Consider the following 21,379-nt stretch of genomic DNA (forward strand, 5'->3'; position numbering starts at 1 on the left):
GGTATTGCTTCAAAACACAGTTGTGTGATTGGCTAACATCGGTCAGAAGCATTGCCAACGTTGTGCCAATTCATAACAATTTCGGTGTTTTCTTTCAAATTATGCAAATGTAGGCTATGCAATCATTTTGCTACAATTTTAATAATAGGCTATCAATGCTGTTATTATTTTCTGATACCGTACAAGTATACTATGAATATTTAAGACCAGCGTTGGTCAGAAGTGTAGCCTATGCTTTTATTACTTATTTCCATTTTTAAAAATATCAATAGCCTACAAACCTTTTTTATGCGGTTTTGTTTAAAAATATGTTTCTGTGAGCAAGCATCGGTTAGAAATGTTGCCAACGTTGTGCCAGTTGAACAACTACTCTAAAGTTTTCTTTCAATTTATGCAAATGTACACCATCATTTGCTACAGACCAGGCCAGTGAGAAGATAATTTGGGCCCGGTACCAATGAGATCTTTGGGCCTCTAAACAGTTTTAAAAATAACGCACTACATTTAAATATACGCGATAGTTTGTTTGTTTTTCCGGACACCTTGAAGAAGTTACGGGCTCTTAACATTATCCAGGGCCCGAGTTCAAAAGTACTCCCTGAACTCCCCTGACACCGCTACTGGTGGGCAATTCCCAGCTTCAGGAGCAGTCATGTTGCGTCGAAATCTCTCCTCAATTTCTTGAAGCGAGATTTCACAAAACGATTGCTACTTTTACTTTCAACGATCCGGCAAATCGTTTTTCTCCTCCCGCGGTGCATAGAAAAACACTGCAGACACAATAATTGTTGTGAAAACTTCATTATGACGTCACTACTTAAACTTTGACTGGGCAATATGACGTGTTGAAGTGAAATAGGCAACAAAGCTTTAGAATGCGGCGATGTGTTATATCAACGTGAGGAGATGCAATTTAGCAGAAGAACTTGGTTTGTTTTGATGAAGGAAGACAAAGGCCATGACTTAATCCTTTGCTAAAGGGATTATGACGTCACTCGATTCACTTCGACTGTTCAAGCATGGCGGTTGTGCGCAATACACAATTACGTGTAGAGCCGGAGAGGCGAAAGCACAATGCTTATGTGAACAGCGCTAAGAGGAATTTTCGCTTCTTGCATCGAAAATATAAAAAATCGAATTCAATTGAGATATTAGTTTTAGAAATAATCAATTAGAAATGAGCCGAAAGAAGTTTTAGAAATGATCAAAATGAAACTATAGGAATGACTTACGACAATGTTTATGAAAATCTGGTAAGTGAATGTCTTTTATTCATTGAACCTGAAATAATTGTGTAAAGTCGTTTTTGTCACTAGGCTACGTTTACACAATTTAAAGAAAGTTATAAAACTCAATTTAGAGAAAGTTATAAAACTCAATGACCAATGGAAAACTTTCATATGAAATATTCTCGTGACAAATTTAGTGCCAGTGCTCCTAGATGAGTGCTAAGAAGATATCAGCAAAGTAGCAGAGCTTGTGATGTCCCACAACATGTGTAGGGTTTTGCTCAATCTTTGATTTTGCTGCTCCGGCAGTGTTTGCCTGACTGCTTGAATGTGTTTGTATTTTTATGTCGTGTGGATAGGTCTGTGATGGTTGTAGAGTATTTGCAAATGTAGCTTTCATTGCCGTCAACTGAATAATAATAATAATAACATGTTTTATTTTGCGCCCATTGCGACAACATAGCCTACAGTGGCCTACACTGCGACCTACATACGCAACACACGACTGGAATCCCAAATAAAACTTTAAACGTTGGCTGTCATTTGTAACAGTCGAAAATTTCTGTAACAAGTGCTGAAGCTTTTTAATATGATGGATGAAACCCCTGTCATTACATTCGATTTACATTTTGCAGGTGGCAAATTTAAGTTAAGTTGTTGGCAAAAATGCAAGCGATTGTATCAGTGGACTTATTCCAACTATCATTATCGAACACAACACAGTTCAAGTCATGTCGAGAACAAAGAAAGAAAAAAAAAAAAACATTGTGAAGCCTAAGCACTCGTTTGATTGTTTAAAGAAGAATCTGAAAAAGGTTGTTCTTGGTGAGTACGGATAAATGTTTCTACTACGACTAAATGATTATGTCATAACTATGCCATTTTGCTCTTTTGATTAATGTATGATGTAATTGTGAAGAGTATTGAGTAATGTATGAAAATGTTTTAGTGGTGTACTCGCATTGATGTGAACAACGAACATGGTGGTTAGTAGGCTATGTCGGCATTATATGCTGATTTAACACTTCTTTTTTTACTTTCATGATTAGACATGGTGATGGCGCACGACAAAGCTGCTGCCGTGCAGCAAATTGATAAAAAGTTTCAGAGTGATTTCGAAATTGGAAGGACAGGCAAGGTGGCCGAAAACGGCAAAAACTAACTTTTGGTGAGCTTGTTGTATGTTTGAAAGACAACTGCGAATGTGTTGCTTTAGTTGTTGAATAACTATCTGTACACGCAATTAGAATGTATTGGAACTTGATTATCGCTCTGCGTGGCGCAGAATCGAATGATAAGTTTTTTGTCACGCACGTTGGAGAGAGGGATATTACCATGGATATTACATTGATATTGCAGAATGTCAATTAACTTCGTATTATCCTGGACAACAACTGATCAAAATCCTACACTGTTGCCAAACAGCCCTCTTGAATTAAATATTTTTGTTTCATTCGCAGGAATTCAGAATGATAAAGATACGCAAGAAAAAGCTGCTGATGTGCAATGAATATCCATCTGTCAATACGATTTGATGTAGCTTGTTTCTAATAAATGTGAAAATATAAGAAGCTCGGCTGTTACTTTGCTTTGTCACAAAGGGAGTAGTGTTGCTTATAAATCCGTGTTGCTGCTGTTCTTTCGCCCAAGGATTAGCTAGGTTCAACAATAAACTTTTGGTGATGAGCGAGGTTTAGGTACAGAGACGTTTGGCAAATGTAAATGCCAATGCTGTTCAGATGTTTTATGCACCAGCTTGCTTCGCATGGCCAACCTTGGTCAAAGCGCGGGCATCACAATAGTCAATAGGTCAGATGAAGCAGCGTCATGGTGCATAAAAGTCAACCAGAATTTAGGCGCCAGATGAAGCATAATGGTGCACAAGCCATCTTGCCAACGCTGGCCAGATACAGATGCCAACGTTGGCAAGATGAAGCAAAATGGTGCATAAAACATTTTGCCAATGTTGGCAAGATACAGAAGCCAACGTTGGCTAGATGCAGAAGTCGACGTTGGCTAGATGCAGACGCCAACGGTGGCAAGATGCAGACGCCAACGCTGGCCAGATGCATCCAAATGGTGCATAAAACATTTTGCCAATGTTGGCAAGATGCAGAAGCCAATGTTGGCTAGATGCAGAAGCCAAGGTTGGCAAGATGCAGAAGCCAGCGTTGGCAAGATGCAGACGCCAACGCTGGCCAGATGCATCCAAATGGTGCATAAAACATTTTGCCAATGTTGGCAAGATGCAGAAGCCAACGTTGGCCAGATGCAGTAGCCAGCGTTGGCAAGATGCATAATCCAACGTTGGCAAGATGCAGAAGCCAACGGTGGCAAGATGCAGACGCCAACGCTGGCCAGATGCATCCAAATGGTGCATAAAACATCTTGCCAACGTTGGCGTCTGCATCTTGCCAATGTTGCGGCCAACTTCTTGCCAATGTTTCCCCAACAATCAATGTTTACTGGGTACCCATAAGCCCCATAAGTCGCGTCGAATTACCCATAAGTACCCATAAGTCGCGTCGAATTACCCATAAGCCCCATAAGTCGCGTCGAATTACCCATAAGCCCCATAAGTCGCGTCGAATTACCCATAGGCACCATAAGTAGCATTGAATTGCATAGAAGTAACGTCGAATTACCCATAAGCCTGTATAGTGTAGTCTATAGCTGTCTAGAAGCCTAGTAGTCGGCTGCATAGCCGAGTGGTGAGGAGCACGGGCTGGGCGTTCCAAAATATAGTTCGACACCGCTCAAGAGCAGGACACTTGAAGGCATGCCTAAAGGTGGACACGAAGATTGGCTTCGTTGCCTTCCCGTCCGCTTATGTGTAATCTGCAGTTTGCTGCAGCAGATGGAGTGTTTTGTCCGATAAAACACCTTAACATTGGGCAATTTTCCGTATGAACCAGGTGACTGCAGCATAGCAATCGTTCTCGCACTCAGCCAGAGACTTAATTCTTGCTTTAAACTTGATAATTAAAGAAAAAAAAGAATAATGGCAAGGGTGGGAATCAAACCCGTGTCACCAAATTCAATAGCCTTTGCCTTAACCACTCAGCCACGCAAGCGCTCGTGAAATCGTCGCTTAATTTGTTTATATGGGTAATGTTTCGAGAACGCTTACAATATTATCAGTTTAGTTTGTGTTTATTTCTGACCATCACAACGAAAAAACAATACACCACAAACTTAGCACAGATCTATAAAAGGTAGAAGCGACAAAACGCGGACGTTATAACGTGCACGATACCAAAGCCTGCAGATTACATATACGCTGACATGAGGCGTAAGTAATTCCACGTTGCTTATGGGTAATTCGACGCGACTTATGGGGCATTTGGGTAATTTGACGCGACTTATGGGGCTTATGGGTAATTCGACGCGACTTATGGGGCTTATGGGTAATTCGACTCGCGTCGAATTACCCATAAGTCGCGTCGAATTACCCATAAGCAACGTGGAATTACTTACGCCTTCATGTCAGCGTATATATAATCTGCAAGTCGCTGTTGCGACTTGCGATCGTGTCACTTAAACTGATTGTCCTGCTTTGGTATCATGCACGTTATAACGTCCGCGTTTTATCGCTTCTACCTTTTATAAACCTCTGCTAAGTTTGTCGTATATTGTTTTTTCGTTGTGATGGTCAGAAATAAAAACAAACTAAACTGATAATATTGTGAGCGTTCTCGAAACATTACTCATATAAACAAATTAAGCGACGATTTCACGAGCGCTTGCGTGGCTGAGTGGTTAAGGCAAAGGCTATTGAATTTGGTGACACGGGTTTGATTCCCACCCTTGCCATTATTCTTTTTTTTCTTTAATTATCAAGTTTAAAGCAAGAATTAAGTCTCTGGCTGAGTGCGAGAACGATTGCTATGCTGCAGTCACCTGGTTCATACGGAAAATTGCCCAATGTTAAGGTGTTTTATCGGACAAAACACTCCATCTGCTGCAGCAAATGTCGAACTATATTTTGGAACGCCCAGCCCGTGCTCCTCACCACTCGGCTATGCAGCCGACTACTAGGCTTCTAGACAGCTATAGACTACACTCTACACTATATAGGCTTATGGGTAATTCGACGTTACTTCTATGTAATTCAATGCTACTTATGGTGCCTATAGGTAATTTGACGCGACTTATGGGGCTTATGGGTAATTCGACGCGACTTACGGGGCTTATGGGTAATTCGACGCGACTTATGGGTAATTCGACGCGACTTATGGGGCTTATGGGTAATTCGACGCTACTTATGGGGCTTATGGGTAATTCGACGCGACTTATGGGGCTTATGGGTAATTCGACGCGACTTATGGGTAATTCGACGCGACTTATGGTGCTTATGGGGCTTATGGGTAATTCGTGGGACCCCTAATTTGAAGTTTACTTTAAGTGCCTTGTAGTGTTTTTGTTCATTTTTTTCGATTTTCTAATAAAAACTGGACAAATATGATGCTTTGGGTTTTTTACGGGTTTTTTGGTTTTTTTCAAAAAAACCCACCCGGGTTTTTTTGGGTCGGTAAAATACCGACAACCCTGATACGATCAGAGAGAAATGTAACTCTGAACTTTCACAACTGGATGACAACCAGCTGAGGCAGTTCAGTCCTATAGCACTAGTCAACGTCCCGTACACGAACAAAGGAATAAGAACATTACGTGAAAACAGATCAGTTCTCATTAAATCTATGTTCCCATATTCGGCTTATATTATTATATGTGTCGGCGATGAAGCCAGACAATTTTAGGGGTAATGCCTTAAGGTTTTTATCTTTTAAAACAAAATACCCATAAGAATTTAACTATATTTTAAAAGAACAGTTTCTGGGAGGAGGCAAAGATGCCATTCTTTAGGGGCAAGTATTCCTCGGAATCAGAAAAATAGAACACATTGGAAGAAAACTAAAGCAAAAAAGCTGTAGCTATGCTGACAGCGAAAGAAAGTTTCATCAGAAGGTCACTGTAAAACAGTAGCTATCAAGAAAGCAGAAACAACTCATCAATTCTTCAAATTTTTTCACCAAAAGTCAGCACCAAAAATAAAAAGGCTGTCTCTGCCTATTAGTTAGTAACACCCACTGTATGAAGCAATTTCCGTGCAACAAACAAGCCGCAACAACTCCGAAAGGAAGCTTCACATCACCAACTCGGTGACCGGACTTAAACTGGGTACGTTTGAACGACATTCGATTGCGAAAGATTGAAAATGCTTTTGCAGAGCTCTTGAATCTGCTTCATGGACCTCAGTGCCGAATTAAGGGGGGGCGGAGTGGGCTGAAGCCCAGGGCCCCCACCTCAAAGAAAAAAAATCTATTTTTTTTTAGTTGCACAGCTGGAGATTGCTGCTTTAATTCGTATCTCAAACAAGCAGGGGCGGCTCGCCCATATGTGCTGCAGCACCCCTGCCCGGTCCCAGTTATTCAATTTTTTTTTTAACAAAAAGCATATTTATTTGCTACTTTCATATCCGGAAATGGTACGGATTTTTGAAAAGAAAAATCCATATTGGAAACACGGCTTGCGCTGTTTTTTTTATTTCTCCGCCGCGTCGGTTGGGTAGTTTGGTAGGCTAGGCAGCTGGGCAGGCTTTATCAGATGTGCCAGTAGGCAATAGGCCTAGCCGCCTACAGACAAATTTGGTCAGTAGGCCTACGGCATGGTAGGCTATGTTTGCAGCATAAGTTGAGCAATGTGACCTCACTATTTCTGTAGATCAGTGCAGATTTGAAGGTTAGCAGCGCTTACAACTACGATTAAGTAACAATGATTCTTTGTTTCTTTTAACTATTCCCTCATCCTCACTCTGCCCTAACTCTCTCGCTCCGTTATTATCTTTAAAGCGAAGCCGTAAGATTAATGGTCATAATAAGAATAAAAACTTCGTTAAAGGTTTGAGTCATGCAGATTTAAATTACTTGCTGTAATGTTATGAAACTGTCTCCGATTGATTGCTTGATGTTCTTCTTACCAAATTCATTACCAAACAGGTAGCCTAGCAGCCTGCCACCTTCTTGGCTGTGAACCTATCACTTTCACAACTTTTTATTGCATTACCTATGTTTAACAGTGTACTGTATTGATATTAATGTCAATGTCATGAATCGCCAGCGCCATTATCCAAGTGGTGCAAAGAAACGTGCAGCAGCGTTTGAAAAGAAAGTTACCAAAAAAAATACAAAAACTTACGACATATTTTGGAGCTTTTTCAAGCCTAGAGAGTGATAATATTCATCAACTACAAGCTGGTAGTATAGGTCTACTGTCTCAAGGCCAACGAGCTGAAACAGAAACACCAATAGACACGGATATTTGTACTGAAGTTGCAAGTCCTCAATCATCTGAATTTGTTTTAACTGTCACAAATACTGTGCCCCAAACTATTGATTCTCCACCCTCAGAAGAGGTTGATGCGCAACCATCGTCATTACTAAATGCAGATGCTGAGAGCATTGAAGATGCAAGTTGCCAATCATCTTTACACGAAGTAGCAGCAGCCTCAGACCCTGATTCTTTCATTCAAGATGACATCCACCAAAACCATTCAAACATTTCTTGCAATACTGGATACAGCAGGGCTCAAGCAAATGCCAGCATAAAGACGGTGGCTTTAAAGAGTCTGAAATACTTGATAAAAATCAGCATCGATTTTGTGCTCAGTTTTTGTTTGCTAGAGTACATTCTCAAACGGGAGAAAAATTTGATAGAAACTGGCTGTGTTATTCTAAATCGACGGGATGCGTTTATTGCTTTGTCTAAGCTGATGTCACAAAAAGAAAGCAAATTAACTCCTGGATTAAAAGATTGGAAGCATGCCCACGAATCGTTAAAGAGCCATGAAAACTCACCACATTTTAATGCAATGGCAGCAACGTGCGCTAGAAAATCAGAAATGCAAATTGATAGAAATTTAGTTCTTCAGTTCGAAAATGAAATACAATATGATGGAAAGATGTTCTACGAAGAGCTATCAGCGTTGTGAAGTTTCTGTGCGTTAAAAGTTTGCCTTTTCGAGGTTGTGACGAGGTGGTTGGCTCACCAAGTAATGGCAATTTTTTGGGAATACCTGAGTTACTTAGTGAATACGATGCGTTTCTGGCGGAACATTTACGGTTGCATGCTAACAAAGGATGCGGCCATTCATCATACATTTCATCTACTATCTGTGAAGAGCTGATTGAGCTAATGGGCCAAAACGTTTTATCTGTGTTAAAACAAAATAAATTGACGACTGTGATAGTTGATGAGATCAAAGCAGCAAAGTACTTTTCTATATCTGTAGATTCAACACCGGATTTGGAACATGTTGACCCACTGACAGTGATAATACGATACGTTTTGAAACAAGGTCCAATCGAGCGATTTTTAAAATTTGTACCAATGCAGTCTCATACAGGAGCAAAAATCGCCAAAATTGTTTTGGAGTTTTTGGAAAAGCTTAATATCAACATTGAAGACTGCCGCGGTCAAAGTTATGATAATGCTGCCAATATGAGTGGCAAGTATAAAGGTCTTCAAGCTCTCCTGCGCTAGAAATGTAGTGTAGCTCATTATGTGCCTTGCACAGCACATTCACTTAATTTAATCGGTAAATGTGCTGTAGAAACATGCCGTTATGTCGCTGAGCTTTTTGAATTGTTGCAAAGCCTTTATTCATGGCTCGTCTCGTCTATTCATTGTTGGCAAGTCTATCGAAAATTCCTAGATGGTTTGCCTGTTTTAAAGACATTGTCTGATACAAGATGGTCAGCTAGATATGATGCAGTCAGTGCATTAAACAAAGAATACAGTGAGACCATTTTAGCGCTTGAAGAATTAGCCTCTGATGATGCTCAATCTCGAGAGAGCAAAGTCGAAGAAGGATTTTTAAAAAAGCTGAAACAACCAAAGACAGCTATTTTGCTTGAAATGTGGAGTGCAATTTTGGAAAGGTTTTAAAAAACAAATCTGTCCCTTCAAAAAAGTGAATTGTGTTTGAATAATACAGTACAGTTGTTACAAAGTCTCATGAGCTTTGTCAAAAGCGAAAGATCCAACTTTGAAACGTATGAAGAAAAAAGTAAGAAGAAATGTGGATCCAACACCTACGCAGGTTCTTTAAAACGAATTCAAACACAACGTTATAGGCATTTTGATGAGCCCTCTACAGAGCCAACGATTTTTTCCCCAAGAGATAAATTTAGAGTTGAAGTGTATCTTGCCATAATTGACAAACTATCTGCAGAACTGGATAAGCGTTTGAAAGCACACCGTGACGTCGAAAGAAAGTTTGGTTTCATTTCAAAACTGACGGATCTTAGCCCTAACGAGATTCATCAAGCTACTGTTGCATTGATGAAGGAATATCCCATGGATTTCGAAGCCAATTTTCCAACTGAAACAGTTCATTTTGCAGAATTTTTCAAAGTGAAAACTGCTGATGGTGGAAAAAAGCCTCAGAAAACCCTGATGAACACAAAGTGAAAGACAGTGTTGAGAACATGTTCTTACTTCTAAGGGAAAACAGGAGCGTTGAAACCTTTCCCAATGTTATCGTTGCTCTGCGAATGTATTTGTGTATGATGGTCTCCAACTGCAGTGGAGAAAAATCTTTTTCAAAATTAAAGAGAATCAAAAACGAAGTTCGAAATTCTTCGCAGCAAGAGCGAGTTTCGAATCTTTCACTTCTAAGCATTGAACAATGAACACGATATTTTGGATTCATTGAATTTTGAAGAATTGATCAGCGATTTTGCCATGAGAAAAGCAAGAAAGCGTCCATTTTGAGTTGATATAAACAATTTTCTAGGGCAGCAAACAAAATGACTACCGGTACCGCCTACCAGTTTGCAGTTTCATTTATGATTTATGGCCTATACTCCTATGCAGTGGCGTAGCCAGGGGGGGGGGGGGGGGTTGGGGGCTTCAACCCCTCCCTTTGGCACGCGTGTGACGTCAGGATATTGAGAATGATGCTTTCGGTCTCTTTATGTCTCTAAACCAAACCTTGCCTAATTTTAAACAAAACTGCATCAAAAGAGCGAGTTTTGCCAATACCAAACATTCGAATATCTCAGCCAGGAATCAGCAACAACAAGACATAGAAACAGCTTTATTTCCGAAAAATGCCGAAGAAAACATGATCTTATCCTTTTGCTATGCCACCGGACAGCACCATTTTACAGGAATGTTCAATATTCATAGCCATATTTTTGTTGAAAATGCTCTCAGAATGCACCAAATTTAAAGTAACTTGTGAAAATGTCGTCTTAGTCGAACACACCGTCGGGCATCGCCCGCCGGCCGTCAACCCCCCTCCCCTTTTCAAATTCCTGGCTACGCCACTGCTCCTATGAATATGATTCTATTTTTATCGTATGAAGCTGACAAACAATTCACAGTGCATACATAAAGTTGCGGCCAAAAACAAAAGTTTAGTTTTTTTAGTTTTAGATTAAGCTTACTTTGATCGCTCTGTATCTCAACAGTTTTGTGTTTAAGTATTCGACACCATTCACTAAAAAGTTTATTGTCATTGCTAAATTTGCATTTCAACCAGAAAACGAATCTTTTCTGAAGAAATACTGTTGAAAACTAACCAGGTTTTTCCTCACAATTTTCTTGGGGCAAAATTGTTCATTTTGAACAGTACAGTATTGCACAAAATGAACATGTTATCGTACAGTATATCAATAATCGCCTATTGGCATTTTGTATTGGAAAGTGTTGCCACTAAAAATTGTGGAGAAAGGATCGAGTTCACTTTGAACAGTGATAGCCTATCTCACAAACGGATACGTTTGTTAATCTGCTCTAAATTGATTGGTTTTGCTTTCAAAAAGACAACTAGGGAACATTGGCATACCTAGAGAATAGTGGTGTCACTCGGGTAAGTTTGAGAGTTTGCGCCCCTTTAATAAAGTTAGCATTAAACAAATTATGTCATTTTGTTGTTCTAAAAATAATGTTCCGGTTTAATCGCTTTTTTCGATCCCAATTGCAGCAAAAAGCACAGCACCACCTACACAATATACACAACTCGGGGTTTGGAGGCGGAGCCCCCAGCTGCTGAGAAATGCTTTTAGTGTCATTGATCGATAACCTTTTTAGCGAAAAAAGTCACTTGATAAAGGCCCCCACTTTCAGCTCAGCCCAGGGCCCCATAAACCTTAATCCGGCCCTGATGGACCTACAGGGGTATGAGGATACCAGTTTGGGAATCAATAGTTTAAGTACAGTATGTGGTATAGCACAATTCACACTAAAAACATCTGCAAAACCTGAAGCGTTATTGTGTAAAAATTAACCCCTACAGTTGGTAATCATCAGTGCTAACTTTAATCAAAGGCAAACGACTTTGAAAACGGATGTAGAAAAATAAAATTGAAGTGGTACGATAATAATTTATCAGTATTATCACTTACCAAACATAGCATATAGAGATGTACCTATATCGGTATCGGCCATTTTCGGCAAAATTTGGCCGATATTAAACATTATAAAAAAAAAGGCGTTTGCTGCGGAATTTCCACAGTTCTAAGCAAAGATGTAGATTTTTTAAAGTAATAACTAGTTAACGTCACATTGATGTAGAAAAATAACAACCTGTTCAAATTTTTGATACCTCGCACTCCCATGACTTCTTGCGCGCACCTTTTGGCATTGCTTGCTTGCAGTGATTCACTTAAACAAAACGTTTTGTTTCAGCAGTTTTGCGTTGTTCGATTCTTAGGTCGTGAATGACACTCAATTTCTCCAATATTATATTTATCCTTTGTGTTTCTTTTTTACTCTCAGCAGAGCATAAAACTTCTAAAAGTTTTTCATCCATGCGACGTGGTAAGCACTTTAATGGAATACACTCTTCGAAAAAACGTACACGCGAATCAGCTGATTTCAGTCATATGAATTAACACGTGATATGCTGATTGTCTTTTTCGAAAGATTTTGATACATAAAATTTTAACTGAATGCGTCGCCACAACCAGCGTGACCTAATGGGTTAGGGCAAAGGAGTAGTAATTTGGATTGCGTGGGTTCGATTCCCACCCTCTGCTAGTACTATTTTTTCTGCTGCAACTGATGACTCCAACTGAGTGCAAGAAGGATTTTAAGACTGCAATCAATAGAGTTTATAAGGAAAATTGTGACAAAAACACCAGTGATGCCATATACGTTACGCATAATTGCGTTATGAATTCTGACAGTGTGGTAGGTTAAAAAAGTGCCTACCATACGACGTCACGAATGAAATATCTCAAATCGGCGTAATGACGTGACATCATCTTAACATTTTGTAGAATAATGAATTAACAAATTCGATCGCCACAAGTGGTTTGGTTGTGGTAAACAAATACGTTTTGAGTTGACTTTGAAGTTCAGTGAAACAAAATATGCATTAATCGATATGTAATATATGTAGTCAAATCCCATATCAACAATAAGTCAATATTTTTTAAGGTTAACGTCAACTCCAGAGATCAGTAGGCACAACAAGACCTTTTACTGATTGGTTCAATGAGAATTCGTGCCCCCCCCCTTTTTTTTTATTCGTGGCCCCGTTACTTTCATGTTTAGTGAATAGACTCGTTTTCAATTCATTCTTATAAGACATTACGTAATGGAGAAATATGTGATAAGGTTGGAAGACATTACGTCATGTATTTTCAATACAAATTGAAGTTTAAAATTTATTCTTTTGTTTATAGTCGTAATTTGCCATGACATGGTTTAAGCTTGATGAGTTTATTTCAACGAAAGGTGGAAATTAAATCACAAACTGATAGAGCCAGCTTACTATAAACAACCAAGTTACATGGGTTTTTTAATCGTTTAGCAACGTAAAAACGATGCGAATTTATACATTTTTGCTACCTGGATAGTTTTGGCCTGGCAAAAGCTTCTCAACCAAACGACAAAACCCTTAGGTTGAATATTACTTGTCGAATAGTTTTTGTACCACTACAGAAATGACTTGGTTTACATCTTAATATCAATTATGATAGCCTATTTGGAGAGTTTGTGAAACCCTGTATTAATTTTTCAGATACCCCAATTATGATGTAATGTTTCTTCCCTTATACCCCAGTGCTCAATCACGGTGGCCTTTTATTACTAAAACCTATTATTATGCCACAACAATGCGGTTGAGATTCGATTCTTAAATCTTTAATAAATTATGCCAATTCAAAGCTTTTTGTAATAGTTTTATGCAAATAAGGTCAAATTTAGCATTTGATATAATTCCTTGCAAATACCAAAATTGCTTCTTATAGTAACACTAAAGTATCGGCCAAAATATTGGTATCGGTACATCTTTAATAACATATAAACTGTTTTTCGTATATATAAATATCAAGACACCTCATGATGGTGCATAAAAAAAATTACAAAGAATATCAGAGCACCAATTGGCTAAGAATATTGAACACTGTACTTCTTGTCATGGAATTGATGACCGCCGCGGAAAGACCCAAAAACTACCACAGCAATAATAATTAGAAATAAGAAGTAGCTACTGCGCATTAAATCCATGTGGACGAGTGATTTTGTTTCCTGCAAAAAAAAAATATATATTAATAATTGGAAAGTGTGCGTTATTGTTTATCTTTAAAATTTGCTAATGCTAGAAATAGTCACAAACTAAGACACCACTAGGCTACTGGTGAGTGGTGATACACCGGCGGAATGGCCCGATTCGGTGAGTCCGATTCGGTGAGTTCCCTATTCAGTGAGAGCCTTTTTCGGTGAGAGCCCTATTCGGTGATTTTTTTTTAAATTATTGGGTACCGTAGCCTAATTATCATTGCCGTTATAGGGTTAAGGGATAGGGGTTGGGGGTTTTTTGGAGGTTGGGGGGGGGTTTGGGGGTTGGTGGGTTTTGGTTTTTTTTTGGGGGGTTGGGTTTTTGGGGGTTGAGGTTTTTGGGGGTTTGGGTTTTTGGGGGTTTGGGTTTTTTCTGGGGTTTTGGTTTTTTTTTTTTTGGGGGGGGGGTTTGGGGGTTTGGGTTTTGAGTTTTTGGGGTTTGGGTTTTTGGGGTTTGAGGTTAGGGGTTTTAATTAGGCTACGGTACCCGATAATTTTCCAAAAAAATTTCAAAAAAATCACCGAATAGGGCTCTCACCGAAAAAGGCTCTCACCGAATCGGACTCACCGAATAGTAGCAGACCCTACACCAGAGGCAGGATGTTCCGGTTAGAGAATTGCAACTCTGGCTGAAGCTTTTACCACAGTACCATTAATGATACATAAAATAGATTTATCCAAGGTTATAAACTGCTACACACATCTCCGCGCCACTGTCACGGCCCAGAGTTGAAAAAAGCGAAAAGAATCAAAATGTGAAAAGAATCAAAATGGAATAACAAAATTTGAATGAGGCTGTTCACCAGATTAGTTAAAAAACATTATACGTTCTACTGGTGCAAACTAAGCTAAACTATCACAAGATGTATTGTATAAGGTGATAATCTGTTTTATTCCAACGTTTCGTCAATGAGACACGACTGACTTCTTCAGGGAACTAGGTCAGGTAGCGAGTAGTGACTACCTGTCTAGCATGGTAAAACACAGTGATCATGTTACTGTAAAACAACTAAACAAAACATGCAAAATGAAATTCAAATATTACCACGGTAAGATAGATAAACAAGCGCTTTTCCTTGTTGCGATGTATCTTCAGCAACAAACCAGGGCATTCTTCAGAAGACTTTTCTTCGTCTGTAGAACTTCCCACTAATGTCAAAGATGAGTTGTCACTTTTGTTAGGGCAATGACCAGATCTCCTGAAAGTACCGTATGTGAATTTTTAACCTTTAACAATGTCTTAATATGACAATATCCCAAAGCTGATGATCAGTAGCATATCGCATATGTTGGTTGATTTGCGAAGGTTTGCAATTTAGCAACATGAGTGCCAAACTGGCGCAAATAACTACAGCAGCCTGCTAGATTAGCCTCCTCCTATGTGGCTTAGAAGGACAACATAAGAAAATTACAGTTGTCCAAAACAAAACTAGACGTTAGAAAAAAAGCTTGCACAATCAGCCTTTAGCACCTCTAACAATTCCAAGGAACTAGACTTCTTTTTTACGTAACTATATGTAATTATCTTAGTGGCCACTGGGGAGTGGGGATAACTGCATGCAATTTCAAAAACATAAATTAAAACATCTCAAACACAGCTACAGGCACGTAAACTTGCCTTGACCCACATTTTGAATAACGTAATTATGTAAAAAACCTGCAGGCAAGTTGAATTCTGCATGCAGAGTTGCGAAGCTATTATAATTTTTCAAATAAGTTTTCAAACGCATAGAAAAAGTTAAGACCATACATTAATGTTTTAATTCTACAAGAAACTCAATTTCACATGAAATCCAGGGCTGGGGAGCCACTGCAAAAAAGCATAGGCTCCGGCTCCAGCTCCGGAGCTATCAAGCATTCATCCACTAGCTCCAGCTCCGGAGCTATAAACTTTTAAACAGCGGCTCCGGCTCCGGCTCCAGCTCCGCTCCGGCTCCATTAAGAGTGTTTTGTAGCATTTGTCACAGTAGGATGGAATGGTTTAGAACAGTGGTTCTTTACCTTTCAACAGTGCGGGACCGGCAAATTTTTTCAAAAATGTTTGCGGACCGGTGTAGCAGTCCAAGAGTTACTGCATGCCAAAAGTTACAAGAGTTGCCAAATATTTCATTTAAATTTTATTTAATTTTGTTTTGAAAAATAATTAAATTTTTAACCTCTCAAAAGGTCAGATTAATAATTATAAGTATTTTGTAATGTTAACTGAAGAGCTTGCATTAGTTTGAGAGCAATGAATTCATTACACTTAGTTGAAACAATTTTTGCTTTTCTATCGATTGTGAAAACGCCGGGCACCGCTGGTAACTTTTGGACTGACAGTAACTTCCAGACTGCAACGCCGCAGAAGCAGTCCAAAAGTTACTGCTATTGTAAGTGGGTGTGCTTTTTCGAAATTCTTTTGGGAAAACTTTTAAATGGACTGAAACTTCACTTGGTTAGTAGATTAAACCCTCTGCAAGTATGCGAAAGATGAATCCCAAGGATCACGAAACCATAATTCTAGACTTTAAGTTTCGTGCGACGTGTTTTCGATGGGAGTCCAACGGAAATTCATTGGAATCTCAAAGTGTTCAACACTTTCGTAAAAGCTAAAGCCTTCCCCTCGCGTGAGACTGTGATAGCCTACTCACTGAAGGTTGATGGCGTTTTGACTACCGGTTGGCCTACATGTAGCCTAAGTTACTTTATATTTCTTCAAAACAGTAGTTATGAGAAACCAGACCAAAAATGGGCTCAGTGCTTCATTCACTGGAAAACTTTGGTTTTAACTTTCATGAAATAGGCCTACATAAAATATAGTCAAAGACTATGTTCGTCAACTACAACTCAAGACCAGCGGCTAACAAGTCAGCCTTCAAATGCAAACTTTGCACGATATATTAAGGCCTGTATAGGCTAGCTTATTAAATGCCACCGATTCACGTATAGCCACGATTTAAACTTTGAAATGTTTGGAGCGATAATCAATTAAACTATTTGTTTCAACACAGCCATATAGCCTGCAACCAGTCAATAAAACACTCATAACACTTGTGAATCGTAGGTTGCATCATAGCACAATCAGGATGACAGCAAAAGACTATAGGCCAAGTGGTCATTTAGTCAATCACCTCCCCATGCAAATTTATTTGCCAACGCACGTAAGGCACGGACACAACTTCAAATGGTATAATACAAACAAATCAGGTTAAAATGATAGCCTACGTAAATTGTTAGGTTACAAATTCAAATTTCATTCCAAAACAGCAACAACTTCTGGTACAAAACTCATCTTTTAACTTTCATCTTATTTTCGCTTCATTCCCAATTACGTTTCTGCTGTAAATCATGTTGTTAAGATGCAATGGTGGATAAGTCTTAATTCAAGTTCAACATGTTTCCAATGTTGAAATCATTTATACAAATCTGCTGCAAGCGCCAAATCTGAAAACCCTGTTTAAGTAACTTCTGGACTGGCAGTAACTTTCAGACTGCGTATACGCGGTCCAGAAGTTACGGTAACTTTCAGACCGCAGTAACTCCTGGACCGTTACACCGGCAACCAAAGGTCGTAGTGAATGGAATGAATATTTGCAACGTTTTGTTAACCAAAATCGTCGTTGCGCACCATAATGCAAGGTTTTAGCATATGATTTGTATTCAGGACGAAAATTAGAATAACACAGCAATCAACTCAAACAGCAAAATATCAATTCATTTCCAAACACAATCAATGTCAGTGGGAAACTTGCTACTGTTACGCTGCCTGTAGCTTATGTGAGGAAAACGAGATATCAAAAATGTTTCTAAAACACGTAGCTCTGTTTCGACATCCAGGCGATTTCTTTGCTTTGTTATTAAAGCTAGAGATGAAAAAGAATTGTCGTTTCTAAATGGCTAGTTGAAACAATTACCATCAATTCGATTGTTTCGAAAGTTAGGCACGAATTCGTTTGCAAGAAATAACCAGAAGTGTGACAATGACGTTTTTCGAATCTGGACTGCCAAGTAAAAGCACAACATATTGTAATTCAATCAGACTTTCTTTTTCACGAAGATTAAGGTCGTATTTGTTGACATCATCGATGCGTGGATTGTTTATCCAAAAGTTTCCATGTCGAAGATCTTCATGTTACGCAAAATGATTGTCAAAATTGTTAGTCAACTTTTTCAAGTGTTGACTCACAATGCTCAGCACCTCTTTTTACTTTTTTTACCACTCCATTTCACCAGCATTTTCTACAGCAAATTCGCTTGTCCTCATTCCATTCCGAAGCGCTATTTTCCGCATCGTCTTTGAAAAACAAGATCTTTTCTTTCTCAAACTCCGGTTCTGGCAAATTTCAGTTGCAGGCCTGACTTTATCCCGGAACTTCAAATTTATCTAATTCTAAATTTTCACCTCCAACAACTTTGAAATTTTTCAAAATCAAGGATAAAATTCCCCATTTGGTCATGTACCCTGTCTTTCAAAACTTTTTGAAAACTACACGCAATTTGTCACAAAAACATTATCAACGGCACAGAAGTAGGTCATCAAAAAGTTCACCTTTATTATCAAACAATTTTACATGGAGATAAGTCAGTTTTAGGCCTACAGCTGTGCATGTTTCACAGTGCGATCACAATTTCACAATAGGCTAATGACTCCACATTAAAATAAGCTTTGCAGAAAGTAAAATCTTCTGCGGACCGGCAAAAAAATTACACGGACCGGCACCGGTCCGAGGACCGGCGGTTGAGAACCACTGGTTTAGAAGTCTGCACTGCAGCGCTTAAAATTCTGTTAAAAAATATAAACACACATTTCAGATTTAAGCTGAATGAAAAACAAGGGAAGCCACACTCTTGTTGACTTTTGTTGTGCTTTTTGCTAATCTGGAGCTGGAGCTGATAAATATTTTGTAGCTCCAGCTCCGGCTCCACAAGAAATGTTTAAAAAGGCTCCAGCTCCGGCTCCAGAGAAAATGCTTGGCTCCAACGCTCCAGCTCCGGCTCCCCAGCCCTGATGAAATCTTTATCTCATGCTTTCATTCAAGTTGAGTTTCTACTATTCCGTAGTAGTAGCAAGCCAGTTTTTTTATTTGGTGATGTCATCGTTACCGAGAGTGGCCAATCCACTTCCACGTATCACAATTGCTTTCACACCCTGCCTCCAAATCAACCAGTCCAAAGTATCCTCTCCTGCTAAGCCGACTATACTGCTTTCCTCCTCAACTTGCCTTTTTCATGTTTTCTTGGGCCTTCCTTGTTTCCTACGGCCCGCCACTTGCAACTCCAGCGCTCTTCTCAAAACATAAACTTTATCCATTCTCAAAACATAGCCATACCACCTCACTACATTCGCCTTTGCCAATTTATTAACGGTAAGGATAAAAGTATTTTATTAAATCTTACATGCCTTGAATTCATAATCCTAATAACAGTAAAAGTTTTGGAAGTATTTTACAAACTATTACCATATTCTATCCAATTACTTTGCAATAAACAGTAATTCACTTACACGGTGGATGGAAACATTTCGTATGGTGCTTGGATCATCACACAAGCATCTATAACATGATTACAGCCCATTTCTTGAGTACCGGTACATGATGCAAATAATGGGTCTTTGAAAAAAAATTGCATTTTGACAGGCTTGTTGCTTAAAGAATCTGAAATACAAAAAAAGCATTTCAAGTGAATGAGCTCTGAAGCATAAAAAAAAATATATATCATGAAACTTTGTGAATTATGGCGAAAACACTAATTATGAAATTGATTATATATTATATATATTATATTGACATATCAGGCCTCTAAGCTCTAGGAGGCCATCCGAGAAGTCATTAAACGACCCCCAAAACTACTGTGCCGGTAGGCCATGTTTGGTCACCTGCTTAGAGGCTTGCATACAATATTATAAATAAACTTTATGCATATTGCACAAATAAATTGCAATCACTTAGCTTAGCTTCTTGCACACTGTTCATAAGTTCCATTTCATTATAAATGTATAGGCCTACTAGGCTATTAAACAAAACTGTTACAGCCTACACATTTGTTGACTCCAACTGCTGCATTGCATATTTTAATTGAAGACATTGTAAATTAGGCAACATTAATTGCCAATAAAAAATGACAGCATTAGAATAAGTGTCAGTTAGAACCATGTCAGGACAATGTGATATTGTTCGGTTACATACAACAATCGAACGCAAAACTTTCATATAAAAAGTTCATATCAGGTTTGTAATGTTGAATGAGCTACAGTACCACAATTTGATTTTGGCTAAAAAAAGATTCAGAATAAGCCACTTCTGTAGACATAAGGTTACATAACTTCTAAAAAATGCTCGCACATTCTCATATGTAAAACTATCTTTAAAATACTATTAAACAATTATATATATACTTTATAAAATCATGTATATACCCCTGGTATATATAAAAATATCTTGATAATAAAGTTAAACACAAATTAGGTCTTTCAATGTCACTGATTTACTACTTAAATCTAGCTTTTGTTAAGGACCAGTTTAAACCCTTTTAAAAATAAATTATTTGTTAATATTAAACGCTGAATGAAACACTACCATGTACAATTGTACATTTCAAAATCTGCAAAAATCTATATACTATTACCTGCAAATCCAAGATAAGAAGCATTTACCAGAGCGACAACAGAAGATATAAAAAGTTGTTTTTGTGTTGACGGAGGAACGTGTAACATTAAACTGACATGAGCAGATACATTTACATAACTGCCAATCTCTGCTATGATCAAATGTTCATCAAAGGGTTGAGAGACATTTTGTTGTGATGAACAAAAGTGGAGATTTGTTGTGTTATGAAACAGATCATCAAAATCCTAAAAATGAAAAAATATTAAATCAGGGAAACTATTATCCTTCATACCGTAGGCTATAATAAAATAAATTAAGAAGAATTGTGGTCTACTTTTTACCAATAACAATAATTAAACTCAAAATAATTTTGTACTGAAGTCTGGACACAAATAACTGATAAATACACAACTTTGGCTACTATATATTCAATGTTTATTTTTAAAACTATGTACTGTAAGTGCATGCATGATTAGTCAAGGTTTTACTCCATTGGGAATACATACCATTCGAACATTAGTGTTGTGAATTCTGAGGAGTTTGATATAGTATGCAAAGGAGACAAAAGCAACAGCTGTCATGCCAATGCAAAAAATAAAAACAACAAGAAGTGGATGGGATGACAAAAATGTTCTTAATTTTCCTATTTTTCCCACAGTCATATTTAAGAAGCTATTGAGCTGGTATAACTAAACATACAGAAATTTGAGCTACAATTAGATTAAAAACATTTTGCATAACCTGTAAGATATTTAATGATTTATTCCTTATGAAAGTACAAGTCAAATAAATAGGTTCTGAACTCTGAAGTAGTTACAGTAAGCAACAGTCTACAATTAAGCTTTCAACTAGTGATGTGGCAAAAACAGTTGTCAGATTAGTTGTTGCCTTCCCTTCCAGATTGCATGTCAGTTTGATTCTAAATTATTCTAAAATGTATTCCAGACATTTCATTTTAAGTCTAAAACAAAATACCATTAAATACGCAGTGTA

The 21,379-nt window shown here is 38.3% G+C and overlaps 1 protein-coding gene across 1 annotated transcript; it reads right to left on the reverse strand.

Moving 5' to 3' along the window:
• Positions 1 to 13,517: 13,517 nt before the first annotated feature.
• Positions 13,518 to 21,119, reverse strand: LOC145769478 (transmembrane protein 248-like). The gene is made up of 5 exons (XM_082581125.1): positions 20,893 to 21,119; positions 20,406 to 20,631; positions 19,285 to 19,435; positions 14,848 to 15,001; positions 13,518 to 13,772 (listed from the first exon to the last, which is right to left on the reverse strand). Exons 1-5 carry the CDS (start codon positions 21,046 to 21,048, stop codon positions 13,632 to 13,634), a joined length of 828 nt encoding a protein of 275 aa, XP_082437251.1. The 5' UTR covers positions 21,049 to 21,119; the 3' UTR covers positions 13,518 to 13,631.
• Between the last annotated feature and the right edge of the window lie 260 nt (positions 21,120 to 21,379).

Source organism: Aplidium turbinatum, chromosome 4, assembly GCF_918807975.1.
Source record: "Aplidium turbinatum chromosome 4, kaAplTurb1.1, whole genome shotgun sequence".
Lineage (NCBI taxonomy): Eukaryota > Metazoa > Chordata > Ascidiacea > Aplousobranchia > Polyclinidae > Aplidium > Aplidium turbinatum.

Coding starts and splice junctions, on each gene's coding strand:
- LOC145769478 (XM_082581125.1), bottom strand. CDS start 21,048: ATGACTGTGGGAAAAATAGGAAAATTAAGAACATTTTTGTCATCCCAT. Junction 15,002..19,284: donor GAAATGTTTCCATCCACCGT/GTAAGTGAATTA, acceptor CGGTACTTTCAG/GAGATCTGGTCATTGCCCTA. Junction 13,773..14,847: donor TGTTTATCTATCTTACCGTG/GTAATATTTGAA, acceptor TTTTTTTTGCAG/GAAACAAAATCACTCGTCCA.